Consider the following 20649-nt stretch of genomic DNA (forward strand, 5'->3'; position numbering starts at 1 on the left):
TTGGAACATGATTTCTAACACATATTAATACTATCATAAAGGTAGATAAAGGTTCCCCTCGCACATATGTGTTAGTTGTTTCCAGCTCTAGGGGGCAGTGCTCATCTCCGTTACAAAGCCAAAGAACCAGCACTGTCCGAAGACGTCTCCGTGGTCATGTGGCCAACATGACTAAACACCAAAGGTGCATGGAAGGCTGTTACCTTCCCACCAAAGTGGTACCTATTTTTCTACTTGCATTTTTTACGTGCTTTCGAACTGCTTGGTTGGCAGAAGCTGGAACAAATAACAGGAGCTCACTCCATTACTCAGTGCTGGGGATTCGAACCACCAAACTGCCAACCTTTCTGACTGACAAGCTCAGCATCTCAGCCACTGAGCCACCACGTACCGTGAATACAATCATATGTGTGTACTAATATACATGTATATCACCCAAAGAAGTTTAATGAACTGAGGGGTGTTGTGGGGGAAACATCTCCAGGAACTGCTTTCAGGCATAGGGCACTGCCTAGATTTTTTGGGTGTGTGTGTGTGCCCTTTTGCATCTATTCCTTCAGCTTCTCTCAAATTTGGGGTTATCCCCCTTTCAGTTCAATGCCAGGAAAGATATGCTGTACAGCATTTTTAAGCAGGAATGAAAAAACAAAGCAGAATCCAATAATATGGTATGCCGTCCTACCTCCTTTCCCAGATACAGTCTCAAGCAAACCCAAGACTTACCATCTGTCGTAACGCCTTAGAGTCCTTGTTCCGTAGAAATGAGCGCTCGGGGACCCAACGGGGCACCAGCCCTTCTGTGGAATTTGCCTGGGCTCGCTGCAGCTTAGCTAATATTGCTTTCTCTTCTTTCTATTGGCAGAAAGTGCGGAATGGGGAAGATACAAAACAGAAAGAACAACAAATGGAAGCAGGTGTTTTAAGACATTACTCCCTAGAGCGGGGATGTCTTGTTCCATAGCTTTTGTTATTTCAGCTCCAGGGACTAGAACATTTGTCTCCTGGATTATGGTGATCTGTTCTCTCTTCCTGTCCTCAAGCAAATTTTAGTTGTCCCTCTGCCCCATCCCCAGGACTTACCCGTTTCTGGCTGCAGCCCACAATGAAGAAGGTCTCAATGTTATGCTCCTTCAGGTAAGCATTACGCTCACCTCCGTGCCCTGGCTCCACTTCATAGTCCTCATTCAGGTACTGCAGAGTAGCCTGGGTAATGTGGATCCTCCTATCACAGAAATGTTGTCATTCAACCAAGACAAGTGCTGGAACCCACTGCTCCCACTCTCAGAGATACCCCCTCATTAGACTATGTATAATCTCGCTTAAGAATGGAAGAAGCTGCTCTCTCCACGAAGAAGCAAATATGGTCCTTCCTCAGCAGCTCTGAGTAAAAGAGCAGGACTGACCAATAAAAATAAAAATAAGTAATATAAGAGGCAGTTAGCTGCAGGAATGCAGGTAAAATACTGTCAGAAATCTTGCTGAAGAAGATTTGGAGAAAAGTCCAATGAACCTGTATGAAAATATGGTATAATGCTCATAAGGAAACTTAAGTAGAACCAATGTGGAGATAACATATTACTTCATTTGGATCAGTAAGTCACATGGAGAAATGTAAAGCATTTCCACATGAGAATTTTGATCCCACTCACATAACAGCATTGTGCTTTTATATTCCCATGTTAGCATCCCTGTTGAGCAGCCAAGCCAGTTGCCTGTCTAGCTTAACTGTCCCAAATATCCAAGTGCCATCTCTTTTGCAGTATGTGTGGCGGGCCAGTTTTCCACTGATAAGAATGTGTCTCCAATATGCTCATTCCACAAGGACTGACTACCCAGGTCTGGGCACACTCCAGGTCCTTCCTTTAATGTTGCCACCTTGTGGGATTGAAACAGTGAACTGTCTTGGTAGTGGTCTCTGCCCTAGGGAAGCACCTTCCCCCTAAGATCCAGCAAGCCTCTACCCTCCAGGCTTTCTGAAAAGCTGTGAAGACCTGGTGTTGTCCCAGAAGCCTCAGGGCAATGTGGGGCTGGAGCCTAGTAAAGCTCTGTAGTTTTTTTTCCCCTACTCTTCTCCAACAGACAGACAGGTTAACTCCACATGTTTAGGTAATAGACAAGGAATGGAACAGAGTAATTTTAAAGCTATGTATATAAGAGACAGAAGAATAAGAGATAAGGCAAAAAGAGAACAATAGGAAAAATGGAGTCACACCCAATACTAACATGACTTTCCCATTTCCAAACAAATTTTCTTTGAAGGAACACGGGCCATTAGGAGGAAAAAAAAATCTCCATCTCCTGTTTCAATGGAACTACTTTCTATGAGTATTCACCATTGTTTCACTCAAACGCTGAAGGGCTCAACTCACCCTGCTTTGCCACCAGCTTCCATGTGATTGGCCAAGGTGACATCATTAGACCAGACATCAAATTGCCACTTGCGCAGCCCCAGCACTCCACAGTGCACACGGCCACTGTGGATCCCAACACGCATGTTGACATTGACACCTGTCACTTCCCGCACCAGCCTAGGAGAAAGAGGATGGAATGAATGTCAGAGCAGGTCTCTCTATTTGCACACAACTTCTGGCACCAAGATATCTTAGACAAGAATCACCCCAAAAAAGGAGAAATAATCTCTCTTCTTGGTAGGGAGAAGTGAGGTAGTATGTCTACATTACTTTAAGCAAGGACAAAATAACAGATCCCCACCCTAAAACAGCTGCGGGAACTGAACAACCAGTTTGAAATGGTTGTTGGAACACAAAAGACTAGACCCAGAAACATAATTCAACTGGATTAAGAAAAAGGTTGTTGTGAAAAGAATGCCAAAGATTGGACAAGATAGCCATATCAATCTAGAATAGTGGGCCAAGAAAGGAAGTTCAAAATATATAGATCGATATGACACAAACCAATATCCCGATATCCTGAGGTATGACTGTCTTGTTCAATGTGTGTTTTCTCCCTCCCTCTTTCCGTGTGTGTGTGTGTGTGTGTGTGTGTGAGAGAGAGAGAGAGAGAGAGAGAGAGAGGTGTACTATGTACTGCTATTATCATGTGCATAATAGCTTGCCACAAAAGTGGAACTACTATTTTTCCAAGTCACCACACAGTCTTACAGATGAATGTTTGGACAAAATGGGGTTGGTTCTGAGGGGAAGATTTTGCTCATTTCTATGCTACTGTTGTTAATTTTAAAGATAATCTATTGTGCAATTAGCTATACAAAAGCTAAAGGAAGTATTTTCAAAGGAAAACATTTGGAAATCTGCAAGACCTCTGGACATGAATTTGCCAGTCCATTAAAAAACAACAACAGCTATTGCTTCTATTACCTTGACGATTATCCACAAGGCTGTTGACTATGCTTAGTGACTCAACCTCTTGGAAAAAGAAATAAAATGTGAAGGGACTGGAAATGAAATTAACTGCTTGGCTAGGAAAATGCTGCGGCCTTAGAGACAAGATTCAGACACAGCAGAGAATCTGGAAAACCATACAGGACATTAAGAGATCAGAACTCAGGCTATAGTGAGAAGAATGCTTGGGCTGGCCTGTATCGAATATGGGATTGCATTTCACAGAAACTGAAAAAGTCTCTCTTTTCAGCAGATACACTATAAGGAATTCCTGCTTAATATAAGCTTAGGTAAGTAGACCCTGCTTCAAACTACTTCCAAGTTTGTTCCAAAATGGAGGAAATCATGCATAGTATAACAGATAACCTGGTTTCAAAACCATGGAATTATTTTAGGGAAGACAGGATTAGTAGATAGTAAAAAAGAAAAGAGGATTCACAACTTGGGAGAAAAAAACTACAGGAATAGGAAAAAACAGATCAATAACTACAGTTCACAGGGGACCTACATACCAGGTTTTTATTAATTTTGTTGATTTCCTTTGATTAATTTCTGAATTTTAAGTAGATGTTTTATATGTGTTTTTATTATCTCTTGTTTTCCACAAAACCATAGTAATTAGAATGCAGTTTCAAATTTTGCTATTATAAATCTGAAACATGCAATACAGGTAGTCCTTGACTAATGACCATATTTTATAAGCTTTCTTGAATATTTTTTTATTATTATTATTTGATTTGTCAATCGCTTACAAGATAATAGATATAAGTATAAGCATGAGTAAGAATACAGGAAACAGGTACGAATAAATGGGGACGGTAGGCATGATGGTGCACTTATGCACGCCCCTTACAGACCTCTTAGGAATGGGGTGAGGTCAATAGTGGATAGTTTGAGGTTAAAGGAGTGGGGGTTAGAGGATGTAACAACAGAGTAAGGTAGTGCATTCCAGGCATTGACCACTCTGTTGCTAAAGTCATACTTTCTGCAAACAAGTTTGGAGCGGTTAACATTGAGTTTGTATCTGTTGTGTGCTCTTGTATTGTTGTGGTTGAAGCTGAAGTAGTCATTGACTGGTAGGACATTGTAGCAGATAATTTTGTGTGCTACGCTTAAGTCTAACCTTAGGCGGCATAGTTCAAGATTGTCCAAGCCCAAAATCTCAAGCCTTGTGATATAGGGTATTCTGTTGCGAGCAGAGGAGTGTAGTACTCTTCTCATGAAATACTTTTGGACTCGCTCAATTGTATTAATGTCTGATATGCAATGCTGATTCCAGACTTGTTAACATACTTGTTAAGTGAATCACTGCAATTGTTAAATTTGTAACATGGTTGTTAAGTAAAACTGGCTTCTTCCCCATTGATTTGCTTGTCAGAAGCTCACAAAAGATGATCACATGACCCCGGGATATTGCAACTGTCATAAATATGTGTCAGTTACCAAACATCTGAATTTTGATCACCTGGGACTGCTGGATGGTTAAGTATGAAAAAGGGTCATAAGTCACTTTTTTCAGTGCCTTTGAAGAGTCACTAAGTGAACTATCGTAAGTCGAGAACTACCTGTATAGCACACAAACACACTGGCCAGGCTCACTCACTCACTAAGATCTGTATTGGATTTTATCACTGTTTGCTGAACATACACAACTGACAAAGTTCACATGTCATGCTAAGTTGTAAATTTTTGGTTCATAAATTTCAAGGGCTGAGTTCAAGCAAAACGTTTATGGCTCAAGTGAAACGTTTATGTACGAACACAGCCAATTGTGAATCGAGATGTTAGGGCAAAGTACTGCCAGTCAACGCTAGAAGCATTGAACAGCATGCATTTGTTTGCCTCCAAAAGCCTATGGACCCAATCTTGGTTGCTTGAGGGAGTTCTAGCCTTACTGCTGTCTACCAACATCCCCTTGGGTCTTGTCCCCCTCCCCACTGTTATGCCCATCCCCTCGGGTGGATACAACAGCTTAACGCATCAAAAGCAGAAGCGTTGTGCTTCTCCAAGTTTCACCATGCAAAATGAAAGTCAGTCTTGATAAGGAATTTGCTGGGGAAACAAAAAAAAAAACATATCCTGAAAAGACCTTGGTTTTCATATTTTTATTGAGAGGAAGCTTGTAGGGCCATGTGGCTTATAAAGATAATTTCGAAAAAGCATAGACGTTGCCCAGTAAAACTTCAACCACCGGAGGAGGGATAATGGATAGGGAACAGAGACATTCTCAAGAGGACTTTTTGTGATCCAAGGGAGACAGCATCTTTTCCGATTCTACCATCAGCTAAAGCAAGGGTCTTCAAACTTGGAAAGTTTAAGACTTGTGGACTTCAACTCCCAGAATTCCTGAGCTAACATGACTTGAGGATGAATTCTGGGAGTTGAAGTCCACAAGTCTTAAAGCTGTCAAGTTTGAAGACCCCTGAGCTAAAGCAACAATAAAGATTATGGGGAGAAAGCAGAAATTTCTGTAAAGTATAATACTTAGCAGCTGGATCAGTTACCTTCCTAAGCCACAGCATGATGTTGTGTTTGGTTTCAGCTGCTTATGTTGTATCAATGCAACCTATTGTGATTTGTCCAGGTAATAGCAATAGCACTTAGACTTATATACTGCTTTACAGCCCTCTCTAAGAGGGCTTACATAGTAAGCATATTGCCCCCAACAATTTGGGTCCTCATTTTACCCACCTCGAATGGATGGAAGGCTAAGTCAACCTTGAGCCTGGTGAGATTTGAACTGCCAAATTGCAGGGAGCCGGCAGGCAGCAGAAGTAGCCTGCAGGTCTGCACTCTAACCACTGTGCCACCATGGCTAATCATGGTTAAGCAACTCATTTGATTTAATGAGATGTCACTTAATGTTTTGGCTTTCTTCGGACAAATGTTAGAACTTCCCACAGTTGAATATCCAAAACTACCAGAGCCAGTTCAAAATAAATATAAGAGAAGAGTCCAGGGGCTCTTTGCAGGTTACTGAAAATGCATCCATATGGAAAGACGTTTTGGGAGTAAGTTTTGAGAAATGTGTAGAAATGATGCAAAACAAAAGGATGTGATTTTTCTGCATTAGGAAAGAAATTTTCCGGTCCTGTGAGAAAGAAGCCTGGATGGTTTTATGTCCTTTGAATCACATACCGTACCTTGCAGGTCAAATTTAGATACAAGAAAGATAATTATGATTAGCGTATTGTATGCAGGGTAAGCCGATTTAAAAAGTAGGCTAAGTTGGGCTTTATGATGACAGAAATAATCCACGAAGGAAGAGAGCCTCAGGCTTCCACATCCCATCCTTTTTTTCTTTGTTTTTTTGCAACAAAGAGGAAACCAAAGGCTTTCATTTTAACGTTAGATTAATTACCCCCTGTCATGACTTAATCAGGTTTCTTTCAAACACAACTGGTGAAGATTAAGCAGAGTTCAAGTCTGGAAAAAACAACAAGGGGCAATTCTCTAAAAAGAGGAAGTGAATTTTTCTGATCTCATCCCACTTCTGCTCCTGTGTCTAGATAGCTTTCAGTTCATTTCCCTCACTGAGGAGTTATCAGTTAGCAGGAGGAGATTCACGAATGCTGTTCCCAACCGCTAGTAGCAGCAGCTGGGAAGTAACAACCTTGATTAAAATCACTAGGAGTGAGGTCAAAGGTCCTCCTCTCCCAATAGGTCCCTGAAGATAACGAGTTTGCATGTATGTGTGCAAGCAAGGAGAGGCTGCGGCCTAGCCCCACCCCCTGCCCTCCTGCCTTTTGCACAAGAAAAATGGCCTGCCTCCAGTTTTTACTGTCATGTCTCAAATGGGCCAACTGCATCATCATCTCAAGCAGCAGCCATAATAAAGAGGCTGCAGCAAAAAGGGACACGTCATATGATAAGCTTCCAAAGACAAGAATCAATTAATCTGATGCAGGGGCGCTTTGAATAAGTTGAATACGATGTACAGGTAAGTCCTCAGTTAAACAAGGATAACTGGGACTGGAATTCCCATCGCTAAGCAATGTGGCTGTAAAGTGTGATATCTCATGACTGTATCTCTTAGTGACGGCAGTCTGTTGCCGTCATTAAGTGGATTGTCAGGCAAGTCCCCTGGCAGCTTGCAAACAGGTCAGTAGGCAAGCAAGGCACAGCACAAGGCAAAGTGAGAGTGTGATGAGGCCAGGGACGGTTGCTGTCAGGAGGGGGAGGATATGTAAGTGGCTCCTGAGGTGTGTAACACAAGCATGGTGGCGCTGGTTGCTACCAGATGGAGAGGGTGCACTGGTGGCCCTCAAAGTGTGGCATGATGGGGTCCAGTGTGGCTGCTACAGAGGAAAATGCAAGCAGTGTACTGAAGAGACTTGTAATCTTCCTTGCTGGCTTCCCCATTGACTTTGCTTGTGGGAAGCCAGAGGGAAAGTTGTAAATGCCCATCACTTGACCATGGGAAGCTGCAACTATTGTGTTAACTGGTTGTCAAATGTCTAGAAAAGATCATATTGACATGACTGCAGAGGTTCTAGGGTGGCTGGAACATCAAGGACTGCATCTTTTGTTCAGCACCCTTGTAGTTTGTAACAGCCACTGAAAAAGTGGCTGTTAAATGAGGACTACCTGTGTATCAGTGTAGAGGAGCTGACTGAAGTGGATTTAAAATACTGTGATCTGTGACAATAGCAATACTGCAATAGTATGATTGTTTGCTACTCTGGTAGCTAGTAACGTAATCCAAACACCACATAAAACGTATTTTGTACTTCAATGCCATGTGATCTCACTTCTAATTCCTTTTGCCCTGCAGGTGAGTATAGAACCACCAGCAACTGAAGATAATATTCCATGGCATCTGATGAAGTGGGGAATGAAGCTGTCAATGGCCACTTCAGTAACTCCAGGTATTCCTCCAAATACCCACTGCGTGGGAACAATACAGTGGATGTGTGCTAAGTACACTGCTGTCTTTCCCAGAAGCACCTGGTTAGCCATGAATGGCTGTGGAGCTAGACTAGATTTTTCTTTTGAGGCATCAGAGCTTATGTTTATACCGTTTACCTCAGAGGTGATATTCAGCAGGTTCTGACCAGTTTTGGAGAATCAGTAGCGGAAATTTTGAGTAGTCTGGAGAACCGGCAAATACCACCTCTGACTGGAGATTTTACAGTATCCTTCCCCTGCCATGCCCACCAAGCCACGCCCACAGAACCTGTAGTAAAAAAATTTGAATCCCACCACTGCATTACCTTACAAAAGCTAAACAGTATCTAAGGTCACAAAGCTCTCTGCCATTTTGCTTCAGCAGGCTAATGAAGCTGCCATTCTGGAAAATGTTATCTCTGTACATCATTAAGTTCACCAATAACTATATCCACCCTTCCCAACACTAGCAAGTATCCCTCGCGCACTCACGAAATCGCCTCAATCATGTCAACACCCATCTCCACGCAGCAATGTGCATGATCAGCCCGTGCCTCTGGCAGCCCTGAGACACAATAGTAGCAATCCCCGAGGATCTTGATGCGAAGGCAATGGTTTTCCTAAAAAGGGAAAAGGAGGGAGTTTCAGAAAAGGCATCAATGCTAACTGCAACCCTCCAGTCATCCCACCTGAGTTCAGTATTCCCTGCCATACACTGATCAATCATATTAGCTAGTTAATATTTACTTCACAAGTAATCAGAGAATTTGCAGTTTATTGCAAATACAGAACTTTTTATCCAGTACTTGTTCCCTATAATGAGGGGAAGGGAGAGGAGAGTGATTCCTGTTACTTCGATGAAACTTCAAACTCTAATGAAGTTTATACATCAACATTATGGCCCAGAACTGGTATTGCTGCCAAGGTAGGTACAAAGGAAGTTTGGAAGAGATATATACTACAGCAAAGGCAGCAGAATGTAGCACAAAAAAAAAAGACACACAGATCAACAACCCTAGGAAGAATTAGAAGTTACAAGTACTTCTCAACTTACAACCGTTCATTTAGCGGCTGTTCAAAACAGCACTGAAAAAAGTAACTTATGACTATTTTTCACCTGCATTACCATTGTAGCATCCCCATGGTCACATGATCAAAATTTGGGCACTTGGAAACTGGCAAATATTTATGACAGTTGAACTGCCTCAGGGTCATATGATTCCCTCTTGCAACCTTCACAGCCGGCTTCCGACAAGCAAAGTCAATGAGGCCAGACAGATTTGATTAACAAGTGCAGTGATTTGCTTAATAACGGTGTCGAAAAGGGTTGTAAAATGGGCCACAACTCACTTAACAACTGCCTTGCTTAGGATTGGAGATTTTGGATCAACTATGGTCATAAATTGAGGGCTACCTGTACTTGGCAAGGCAAGAAAATCCAAGGGGACTTTGTGACGGCGATGGTCATAAAAGAAAATATACAAGTCGTATTGACTTGTACCAGCCATCAACACAATGCCCCTTTTCTCAGAGGACAGGCATCATGGTGTCCTTGCTCGCTGAACATTGCGCTTCCTCACTGAGTTTTATAAGGATTATTGCCCAGCATATCTAATAGCACTAAGTTCAGGAAATCATTTCTTCCGTAAGCCTAGCCTGCTCCTCCCTTACCGCAGCCAGCTTATCAAATCGTGCGAACAGTTCATTCAGTGTCATGACCAGTTCTTGTGCCGTGCACTGGGACGCCAAGCTAGTGAAGCCCTCAATGTCAGCAAAGAGAATGCTGTAGGGGGAGAAAAGCAGAATCAGATATTAGAACAGAAACCCACAAACAGCCAAAAGCCATTTGGCTCCTTTTTTACATATATTCATGAGGTAATTCAGCCAACATCTTCAACCCCACTGACCCTCATCTGCCAAGAAATTATGCTATGATCTCCAAATTTCTAACAGAATGATGTTAATTAACTGGTTTCACTGTCATCAAAGTCACAGACATGTATATTACCTGACATTGTCATGCTTTTGGATATAGATCTTGTGAAACATCATGTCTTCCTTCTTGGTGTTGATGTCCTCCTTCATTTCCATGGCAACATGTTGGGGCAGCACTGAGAGCAGAAGTCGTTCCTGTCAGGGGTCCAGAAAGAAAGATCCATTATGGTCTTCATTACAGCAATAATTTTGCTGGAATGAACCAAAGACCAAGATCAGAACATACTAACCCACCCCAGTACCAATGCTGTTTTACTTCATACTTTTCTGGCCTGCAGAGTTGAGTTGCCATGCTACCTATTCCCACCTCATTTGAATGGCAGACAGGCTGAAACATAGCAGAAAGGAAGAAGGCCCACGATGGCAACATTTATTACCATACAGGGGAAAAGGGAATCTGTGTTAAAGATAATGCTCAAGTATGTGTATATAATATTATATCCTTCTGCCTAGTTAATAAAGTCATGAGGTTCACTGGAAGAGACCAGTGTTAGTACTAAATAACAGCAATGACGTATTTATTCACTTCCACAGAACCTCTGTGGAAGAAAATGTGCTGGCACAGATAAACTGGATCTGTGGATCATAGAGAGAAGAACAAATTTCATTTTTATGCATTCTTTCAAGAATTAAAGATCCTGAAATTTATGCATAACTGAATGATGAAATAAACTCCAAAATAATTAGTGTCATTGATCTCAGGAAGCCAATGCAATTAATTTACAAGTCTGCAATCTAGGAAGATGTTCAGCCCATATGCAACATGTCTGACTTTAAATACAAAGCAGACCAGTGCAAGGAGTTTAAACTATAGTACAAGATGTAAATGTTACCTAATTTCGATCTACCAATGTGAAGTTACAGCAGAAAGACTCTGAGGATATAATAAATAGTTTTCAACGTTTAAGGGTCAAGAAAAACATTAAAGTGAACTGATCTACCTATGTATGTTTCTAGCAACAGGATTTTCTTGATTAAAAAAACCCGCAATGCTGAATAATACATTGATGCCTTTATAAAGAGCAAGCAAAAGTTATATGATCAAAAGCTTAGCAGGACCCTTCCTAATTTAATTTGAACAAAAATAATGGAGGAAATCTGAGGAGAGTGTACTTTGTATATTTTACAAAAAAAACCCAACAACAACAACCCAGAAACTGTTCTTGATCTTGAATTCATAGAATGGGTGCAGTATAAATGTGAGAAAGACTCTAATTGTAATTTCTACTGAATTCTGTAAAGCAGCAGTCCCCATCCTTTCCACCTTGGCAGCCCAGCCCAGCGTGGGGGAGGGGGGGAGACAGGACACGGAGGAAGCATGTGAATGGCAGGGGCAGGTGAGCAGAGCTCCATTGGTGAGAGCAGCGTGCATGTGCACGCCCTCCACTCATGCTAATGGAGTTTCACATGTGAGTGGAGGGCACTTGAATGGAGGGTGCTTGTGCTCGTGTGCGAAGCTCCACTTGTGCAAGCAGTGGGAGCACACGTGTGAGGCACTAATGGAGCTTTGCACACAAGCACCCTCCATTTACTTAAGTGGAGCTTCGCACGCGAGTGCAGGGGCCTACCGATCTCACAAGTGGAGCTTCACGTCCATGCACGCTTGCCCTTCACTCATGCAGCCCAGTTACAATCAGGCCATGGCCCAGTGTTATAAAGGATATTTAAGCTGCATTAAAGAGTCTCAGAGTTGGGGCATCCCATCCTCAAGCAACAAAACCATCTCAATATTAACATGCAGGAACTCAAGAACACAGTGCATGCTCTGCTTTCCCAACTCGAACTCCCCATTCCCCACCGCAGTCCCACCCTGCCCACTCCCAACTCTGATTAGCTCCCCACCTGCTGTCGGTTTTCACGTTGTAAGTGTAGTCGAGCCTGGATGTAGCCACGTGTTTCTCGGAAGGCCTGGCGCTGTGACACTTCAGCTGGATAGTGGGTGCAGATACCAATGATGTTGGTACAGAGGAAGATCAAAGCATTTGCAACAAGCTGCAAGCAAGGGAAAGACCCATACAAACTGGGCACAAGAGGAAAATCCAAGTATTTTATGACGACAAAAAAAAAAAAAAAAAGTTTCTATCTTGGCTTTCACGTTTCCCACTGTCTTCGGAAAGAGCCATCCTCCCTCACACCCCAGCATAAAGAATGAATTAAAAGCTTTGTGTGAGGAAGGCTTCCCAGAACACAATCAAGGTTTTGTACTTCTCTCCCTGCCCCTCTGTTGATGCCCACGATACCAAGGATTCTGCTGGGAAGAACGGGTGTCAGGAAGATCCCAATGCTTTTAGGGAGAGAGGATGGGAAGTGAAACTGGAAAACAACCCACTGCAGTCTACGCCAGGAGGTGAAGCTGGAAGACCAAATCTATAATCATGTGTGTTCGTTTTTCAAACAATCCTTCATCTACAATGGCCTTCCTAGGGAAATGAGTATGTTTTCTGTGGGAAAGGATCCCGCGTTATATGTAAGGCATGTCCTTTATTTGCAGACGTCCCTACCTTCAGGCCCAGCTAATAATGTGGAAGACTCGTTCCTCCTCAAAACCCAAGAAGACTATTGCCAACAAGAATAAGCAATGTTGGGCTAGATGTGGTAATCATTTAGAATAGCTACCTATGTGTTTACACATTCACACACACTCTAAAGGCATCCGCTCCCTGCCTTCGAGGCTCATCTGCCAGGCCACAGTGATGATGTAGGCACACACTCTATGTGCGCATCTGTGTAACATCCAAAGGGTCACTTGCTCATCCCTCAAATCAGGGGTCTTCAAACTTGACAGCTTTAAGACTTGTGGACTGCAACTCCTTCAGTTATGTTAGCTCAGGAATTCTGGGAGTTGAAGTCCACAAGTCTTAAACTTGCCAAGTTTCAAGACCCTTGCCTTAAATGACAGTTCAATTAATTCAACCGTCTACCATTTTCTACACACCACAAAGATAAATTGTCCTTGCACACATAACATGCTACATGACAAGAATAAGAGACTTGCTGGGAATAAGCCAATTTAGGCAATGAGCTTATTGTCCCAAAGCAACATATATTCTCAGGCCAGGGCACAGATCCCCAGGCTAAGCCTGGCACTGAGCAAATGGGAGTCTACTCATGAATGATGCACACAAGCCCCATGATGGAAGAAAGGCCTATTACTAACAAGTTCTGTGACCAGGTAAGGCAGCTATTGATAAGGAGGATAAGGGAGGCAGAAAACCAACCAAGCAACAGCAGGGGTCTGTTCAAACCAACCAGGCACAAGTCATACCCCTACAATTCTGTGGTGTGTCTGCCTCACTTTACTGAAATATTATAATAATTGTGCCCTGCCCTGCCAGTTTATTGTAAGCTCTGGAAAGCAAAAACAACAATGAGTTTTGAATATTTGACAAGCAGTAAGTTACTGGGTAGGCAGAGAATCCAAAGAAGTCAAAAGTCCATTTTTCAAAAGAGGTCAGCTTAAGGTTTCCCCATACAATAACCAGCCGCATGCAGCTGGAGCTGTTGACGGTGGATGCCTGGGAAGAAAACTGATGGGGCTGAATGGAGGCCAAAATTACTGGCACTCAATGCTGTCTTGAAAGTGAAATGCTTTGCGTGTTTTAACAGTTTCCGCTGGCATTAATTCCTACTGGGCACCAGAATGGCGCCACTGTTTCTTGCCTTGATGTTTTGCAGTCACCAAGATAGAGCAAAAATATCAGAAGCGAGAGCACAACAGCCTATTCCGTGCCTGTTTACAATCTTTTCACACAGAGCCACCATGTAGGCAGAGGGGCTGCGGTCCAGAAATCACACTGCTTCCAAGCACAAAACATTCACAAAGTTCCGTAAAACGTTTCCAAAGCAAGTTTAAAAATATAGTTAAAAGGGTACTTGCACTTGGTTAAACTAAAGAAAACAGACTCCACGGGCCTACAAAAAATATTCAGTTCTCTTAACAGGAACAGCTCCATTTATATTCCAAAATGAAAACATCTCTCCACAGTAATTAACACAGACATATTCAGTTACAGAACGTAATGATTGGTCCAGCATTACCAGCTAAGTGCTTGCTCAAATCACTGCTACAGAAACACAAGATTTCGCTAATTGTAATTTCATCAGCTACAATCCGGCATCTCAGTTTGATTCACCAAAGAATGACAGAACAATGTAAGAAGACCTACATACACCATTACTGTTTGAAGTTGTTAATCGAGTTTACACAACAAAAAAGGGGCATAATCTGTTTTACCCACCCTGGGTTGAAGATGCTATAGTAATAGATTCCTGTTCTGGGCATTGGGTTGGACTAGATGGTACATTCAACTTTTCCATTCTATGATACTATAATGATGCAGTTTGCCTGGTTTTGGCTTAGCATATTGAATGAACTCAGTCTGTGAAGTTTGCAAACCACAATTAGCATAATATGTAAATCCAATCAGTTATGGCTAAGCAAACCTGGCTTTGAACAATGCATGAATCTAATCATTGATAGGTTATTGCACACACTTATAGGACTGAGCATCAAGGGATAAACCATCCCAAGATGGCTATATTCAGCTATAGCAAGAAAGTCTTGGGCTAAATCTCTGGTCTATAGCAGCGTCCTTCTTTGGTTTTACAAAACTCTTATCTTGACACTCCAATTAATTAAAATTTTGAAACTTAGTTTGTAATATGATAGCCAAAGATGATCAGGCATTTCATGCTGGGAAATGAAGCACCCTGACCTTTCTCTGTGCCCATATTGGCAACCCTGAGAAATTTTTGCCCCTCCTCCAGCCATCCAACTAGGCAAGTACTTTGTTTTTCAGGCTATGAACTTTCATACCCAAGTCAACTCATCTCAGAAGAGATGAACTTGGGTCATAAGAACCCCTGGTCCAGTCTCAGGCTAAGGAAAGCTTCACTTTGAGGCCCTTGAAAGCCTGAGACAGACTTGCATAGACAATGGTTTGCCTAGAAGTGGTAGTGATCAGAAGGAGAGGACGACGGCAGACCTGTATTATTAGAGATATGATCCAAAGGTCTCAATTATGGTGAGCATTTTAATGGATTAGCCGCTTACATCTGCATGAAGTTCGATATATTTTAGAAGCATTTCCCCCGCCCCCCCTCATCCCTTGTGTACAACTATGCCTTGATCTGTACCACTTCAGACTGTTTGTCCATATGAGCGTAATGGTAGGTGATAAGGGAGCTTTCAGGTATTCTTAATTTCAATTCAGCCAGTTCTACCAGCATGGTCAGTGACGAGAGGATTATGGGAGTTGTAGTCCAAAGTAACAGTCAGGTTGCCTACCCTGATGAAACTCATCATTGTCTACTGACTGGTGAGCAGTTTCCCAGAATCTCAGAAAGCTTTCTCATCACCTATTACTTGCTTCTTTTTAAAAAAAAGAAAATGGAGAAGTCATGGATTGAACCTTGGATGGCATGCATGGAAACATATGCACGGCTATACCACTGAACTTTGAAACTTCCACTTTCTTTTCAGATAATGCTTGCCATCTGCTGCTTCTGAACAAACTTGCATGATATATAGGCATGTATGTCCATGCGTATAAAACTCTGGTGCTGGATTACATTTCTAGCTGAATAAATATTTTTCAGCCAATTAAGGTAACCAAACATCACAGATCTGTTTGTTTATCTGGGAACTACTTACTGGTTCTTATTACTTGACACTGTACCTCTGGTGTAGCTTACTCCCAACTCCTTCCCTGAAATAGCCTGTAACAGTGATGGATACTCAATATTTGTGAAAGGTCACCCAACAGCATGGACCAATTCTGAGTCTGACATTAATTCACAGAAGAGTAGTGGGGAAAACCCTGTAATCTTCCCCAAACCAGGAAAGGTTCTACATAAAAAAATAAATACACAATGAAAAAGGCATTATTTGCTACTGCTTCTTGGTGCCATAACACAAAACTAGAATTTATAGTACTGTATCTGCTACAGTACTTGGGCACCCATGAAAGAGATGACATTTTACATCGTAAATCAAGGTGGTGAAATGCCTGTTTCCCTAAATATTGCTGGATTACTCTTGCCATCCATCCTTTCCCATATTCATGCTGACTAGTGGATTATAGAAGGAACAGATCAGACATGCAGCCCTTACTTATCAATGGAGACCGAGTGGAGCAAGTGGCCAGTTTTAAGTTTCTGGATGTTACCCTGAAAGAGGACCTGACCTGGGGTGCCCATATTGCAGCCCAAGGTCGAAAGGGCCCAGCAGAGATTATACTACCTGAGACTTCTCAGAAAACAACTGAATGAAAAACTGCTTGTGACCTTCTACTGCTGCATCATAGAGAGTATTTTAACATACTGCACCTCTGTATGGTTTGCTAATTGCACAGTGGCAGATAGGAAAGCACTCCAGAGGGTTAATGTCATTTCCCAGAAGATCATTAGTTGCCCTCTCCCCTCTTTGGAAGAAATTTATAGCTCCCGCTGCCTTAAGAAAGGTCAAAACATTCCCAAAGATCCATCTCATCCTGGGAACCCCTTTTTTGAACTATTACCACCTGGCAGACGGTACAGAATAATAAAAACAAGGGCAAATAGGCTGAAAAACAGCTTCTATCCTGGGGCAGTAGCTCTTTGGAATTCTGCTGTATAGTGCAATGTTGGTGTGGTGTCGGGGGTTTCCGGTTCAATGTGTGAAGGGTGAAGGATGTGTGTTTGTGTTTATTTTCATGGTCATGGTCATGATGTGCACTGAAGATGGTGTTTGATTTAGTTGTACGAGGTGCAGTGACAATAAAGTAAACTAAACTAAAGCTGGTAGGAATTAGAATCTAACATCTAGGCCTAGAGAAGGTGAAGGGTTCTCCAACCCCAGCAATCTTACTTTAAAGGGAACCAGGGACTGAAAGAATCTTCCAGAACTGCTTTTAGTACCATGGAGCTTCTCTCTCTCTGTGTGTGTGTGTGTGTGTGTGTGTGTGTGTGTGTGTGTGTGTGTAAATTAGGGAACCCTAAACTCTTCAACTTATCAACCCCTCATGAAGTTTCAAACTGCTCATCAACCCCTCTCCCCCCCAAAACTTTATATGAAAATAATTCTACAAATACCATATTAATAGTACTACGAACAATAATAGCAATAACAACTGTTTGGGGATCACTTTGGGGAAACCTGATATAAAATACAGATTAAATCTTACAGTACCTTTAGTTTTACTGAAGCAAACTAATCTTGTCTGCAGTTCTCAAAGGAGGCTAAAATGAAATAAAATAAAATCTCTCTTGCAAATAACAGGGCAGGTAAATGCTTCTTTTCATTGTGAATTTCTCATAGGTGGAAACTGAATCTTGAATGTTAGTTCAGATTCCAAAATCTGCTAATCTCAAGACTGTTCAATGATATTTAGATTACCATTAAGAATTGGAAGAGAGGAAAACAATCTGGGCTCAGAAGGTGTTGACAAATCAGTAACTCACTGCTGGCCATGCAAAACTCAGCTGCTGGGATTTCTGGTCCAGGAGTATCTGGATATACTTAGTCTATTTAGACTAGAGCTATCTGAAATAATTCAAAGCACCAAAGAAGAAACTGGATGTATCTTGTGCAGCAAATTCAAGACATGGGGGCTGGAAGCATGGAACCCAAACTTAATTGGGCTGCCAAACTAAGACTGTTTCCGGTTTACCAGTACACTAAACAATAAGCTAACCAAACAGGCAACACAACATAAAATGGAATTGCTAAACCTTCCCCCACCCCACCCCACAAAAAGAAAACATAACAGCAAAACCAACCACCCTTAAATCCACAACTGAGATTAAAAATTGTACAACTACAGTTGCTATATTTTTAAGTAATCTTTTTGAGTGTGTTGTGCAAGACCCAAGCTACAAGTAACTATTCTGTGAAGAAAAATAATGATTATTATTAATGATATAATTAACTACATCCTAGCAAATTAACTACATCCTTAAATTTCCTTTGGAAGGAAACAAGAAACACAGTGATGGTAGCAGTGTAGCACACCAGGCCCTATATAAAGACATGCCACCATACTTCAAATTTTCAGCGAGCTGATAACTTCACGATTGCCATAATTGTGACACTGCTACATTCCCCCATCTTTAGTTCAGACTTCCTTAGTCATGGCAATAGTCAGCCATCTCTCTGAATGATTAATACATGTCTTCAGAAACAGCACAGTGGACAGTTAATAAGCCTTAGACAAGACCCCTTGGGTTATAATTAGCATATTTCTCAAGTTTATTTCTGCCGGATTTAAAAAAAAGGATGTGAGCTTTTGATATTTTCATTCCTAACTTCTAAAGGGTGAGAAATTGAATTTTCCCTACTCCTACTGGAGAATTGAAGAAAAATTCTCCACCTGTCAGCCATACACTTTTCATACGTTATTATTCCAATTAATGCCATGCTGTTTTGTTTTTTTTACCCCTGTTCATTTATTGCTTAGCTCACAATCATAAGCCAAAATACTTTATTGCATCTAACCATATAACAATGTGCAACACTGGAGTAATTGTGTCAGTAACCCCAGAGGGCTAAAGAATCAGTCCTGTGGGTTGGCCTTTGAAAGAGTTAGGTTCTTTCTCCGTTCCGCAGCATATTTCAGTAAATACTTTCTTACACTTAAGGCCCTGGAAGATGTAGGAATGCTTTGATGATGTTGAGTTGACCCTTCCCAAATACCTATCGTCTTCAGCAACATCTACTTTATTTACCAGCTGTGCCTAAGGGAGGGTCAATGGGAGCCGGTTGGATTGGCCTTTGCTTCCAGTAAGGAAGCATTCCTGCCCTAGGATCAGAAGAAAAGGAATAATACTGAAATCTTACTAGTTTGCTTAAGAGGAGACAGAGGGATAAAGGAGGGGGGGGTAAGAAGATGAAAATTTCCCTCCTTCCCTGTTACAATATTTATATTGATAAATAAGCATTTTACTATCTATCCTAAGAATGTTAAAAAAAAAAAACCTGCAGCCTCCATCTGCAACTAGTGAAAAAAAAATCAGCAGAACTCCTTGTTTGGGGGGAGCAGAGGGAACAAGCTGCAGGGGTTTTTAAAGTCTTTGAGAACTCATCTCAGTACGGTAACACAGGTATGTCACTAGAAGAACATCAGATCATTGTTCTATGCAGCCTCCCACACACGCACTTGTGGCTCATTCCCTTTCTGCCATCTTCTCCCTCTTTACGCATACATTATGTGCCTGAGTATTGCATTATTTCTATCCCAGCCTTTGCCACCACAAGTTAAATAATTCGTGTTGAAGGAGAATGTTAGGTGGCTTTAGAACATTTTAATTGCGGTGTACCTGTGCAACTATCATTCACTATATTTGACAGATTTCAAAAGGATAAATTCTCTAAAGAAAGGGGAAGATTCTGTTGTTGGTTTTTAGGAGAGAGAAAAAAAGCACAAATGGGTGATCAACTACGTATTAACATAGATCTTGCTAAACGTTTATGTTTTCTTTCCAGATATGCATAGTGAAAAATATATTCTGCCTTTAATTCAACTGAGTACAGTAATACTCAGTACCTCAACTTACAACCAATTGTTTACTGACTGAAGTTATGACACTGAAAAAAATGACTTACGTCCCATTTTTCACACTCACAAGCATTGCAGCATCCCCATGGTCACATGATCCACATTTGGATGCTTGGTAACTGACTCGTATTTATGACGGATGCAGTATCCCAAGGTCACATGATCACCTCTGAGAAGCAAAGTCAATGGGGAAGCCGGATTCACTGAACAACTATATTATTAACTACTGCAGTGACTAACAACTATGGCAAGAAGAGATGTAAAATAGAGCAAAACTCACTTAATGACTCTCTTGCTTAACAACAGAAAAGTTGGGCTCAATTGTGGATCATTAAGTCGAGGATTACCTGTAATATGGAACCAATCCGAAAACACCTTTCCCTAAGTTGATGCTCTCCAGAGCCAATGGGTTTCTCCTAAATCAGGTTACACAGCATTGGTTCTCCACTGATGATGGTAACACAATGATGTCTCAAGTGCAAATGCTTAGGGAGGGGTTGCCAGACCACCCACCAATAAATAAAACAGTTCAGGAAGCGTTTTCTGTCTAGCCTGCAACAAAATTCAATAACATGGATTTTTTTCCCTCCCTCGGAACAATCTCTTCTCATCCACATTATATTAAAACCTTTCTTAATTCATCCCAAATATAGATAAGATCAGGAGGGTGGCACTGTAGAAACAACGGGGAAGCTGAAGAGAGAAAAGGGATGGACAGGAACCGGAGAAAGAATGTAGAATTCATTGTAATAGCAAAGGAAGCAAAATGATGGGTTTTGCAGAAACAGGCTCTTTGATCACCCAGCATTAGCTTAAAAACACTATTTTCAGAACAATAGATAGAGATGCTGCAAATGCTACAAGCGACCTTG

General features: G+C 41.6%; 1 protein-coding gene across 2 annotated transcripts in view; it reads right to left on the reverse strand.

Moving 5' to 3' along the window:
* ADCY6 (adenylate cyclase 6) overlaps positions 1–20649 on the reverse strand; it is a 61995-nt gene that overhangs the window by 34587 nt on the left and 6759 nt on the right. For both annotated transcript variants that reach the window (XM_026714714.2, XM_087925290.1), the window contains exons 4-10: positions 12087–12236; positions 10258–10379; positions 9921–10032; positions 8742–8869; positions 2370–2528; positions 1081–1222; positions 724–852 (exon numbers count right to left, since the gene is read on the reverse strand). In XM_026714714.2, coding sequence (XP_026570499.1) covers positions 724–852; positions 1081–1222; positions 2370–2528; positions 8742–8869; positions 9921–10032; positions 10258–10379; positions 12087–12236 — 942 coding nt within the window. The remainder of the gene's footprint in view (positions 1–723; positions 853–1080; positions 1223–2369; positions 2529–8741; positions 8870–9920; positions 10033–10257; positions 10380–12086; positions 12237–20649) is intronic.

Source organism: Pseudonaja textilis, chromosome 2 (genome assembly GCF_049901715.1).
Source record: "Pseudonaja textilis isolate UNSWEBS1 chromosome 2, rPseTex1.2, whole genome shotgun sequence".
NCBI classification, from domain to species: domain Eukaryota; kingdom Metazoa; phylum Chordata; class Lepidosauria; order Squamata; family Elapidae; genus Pseudonaja; species Pseudonaja textilis.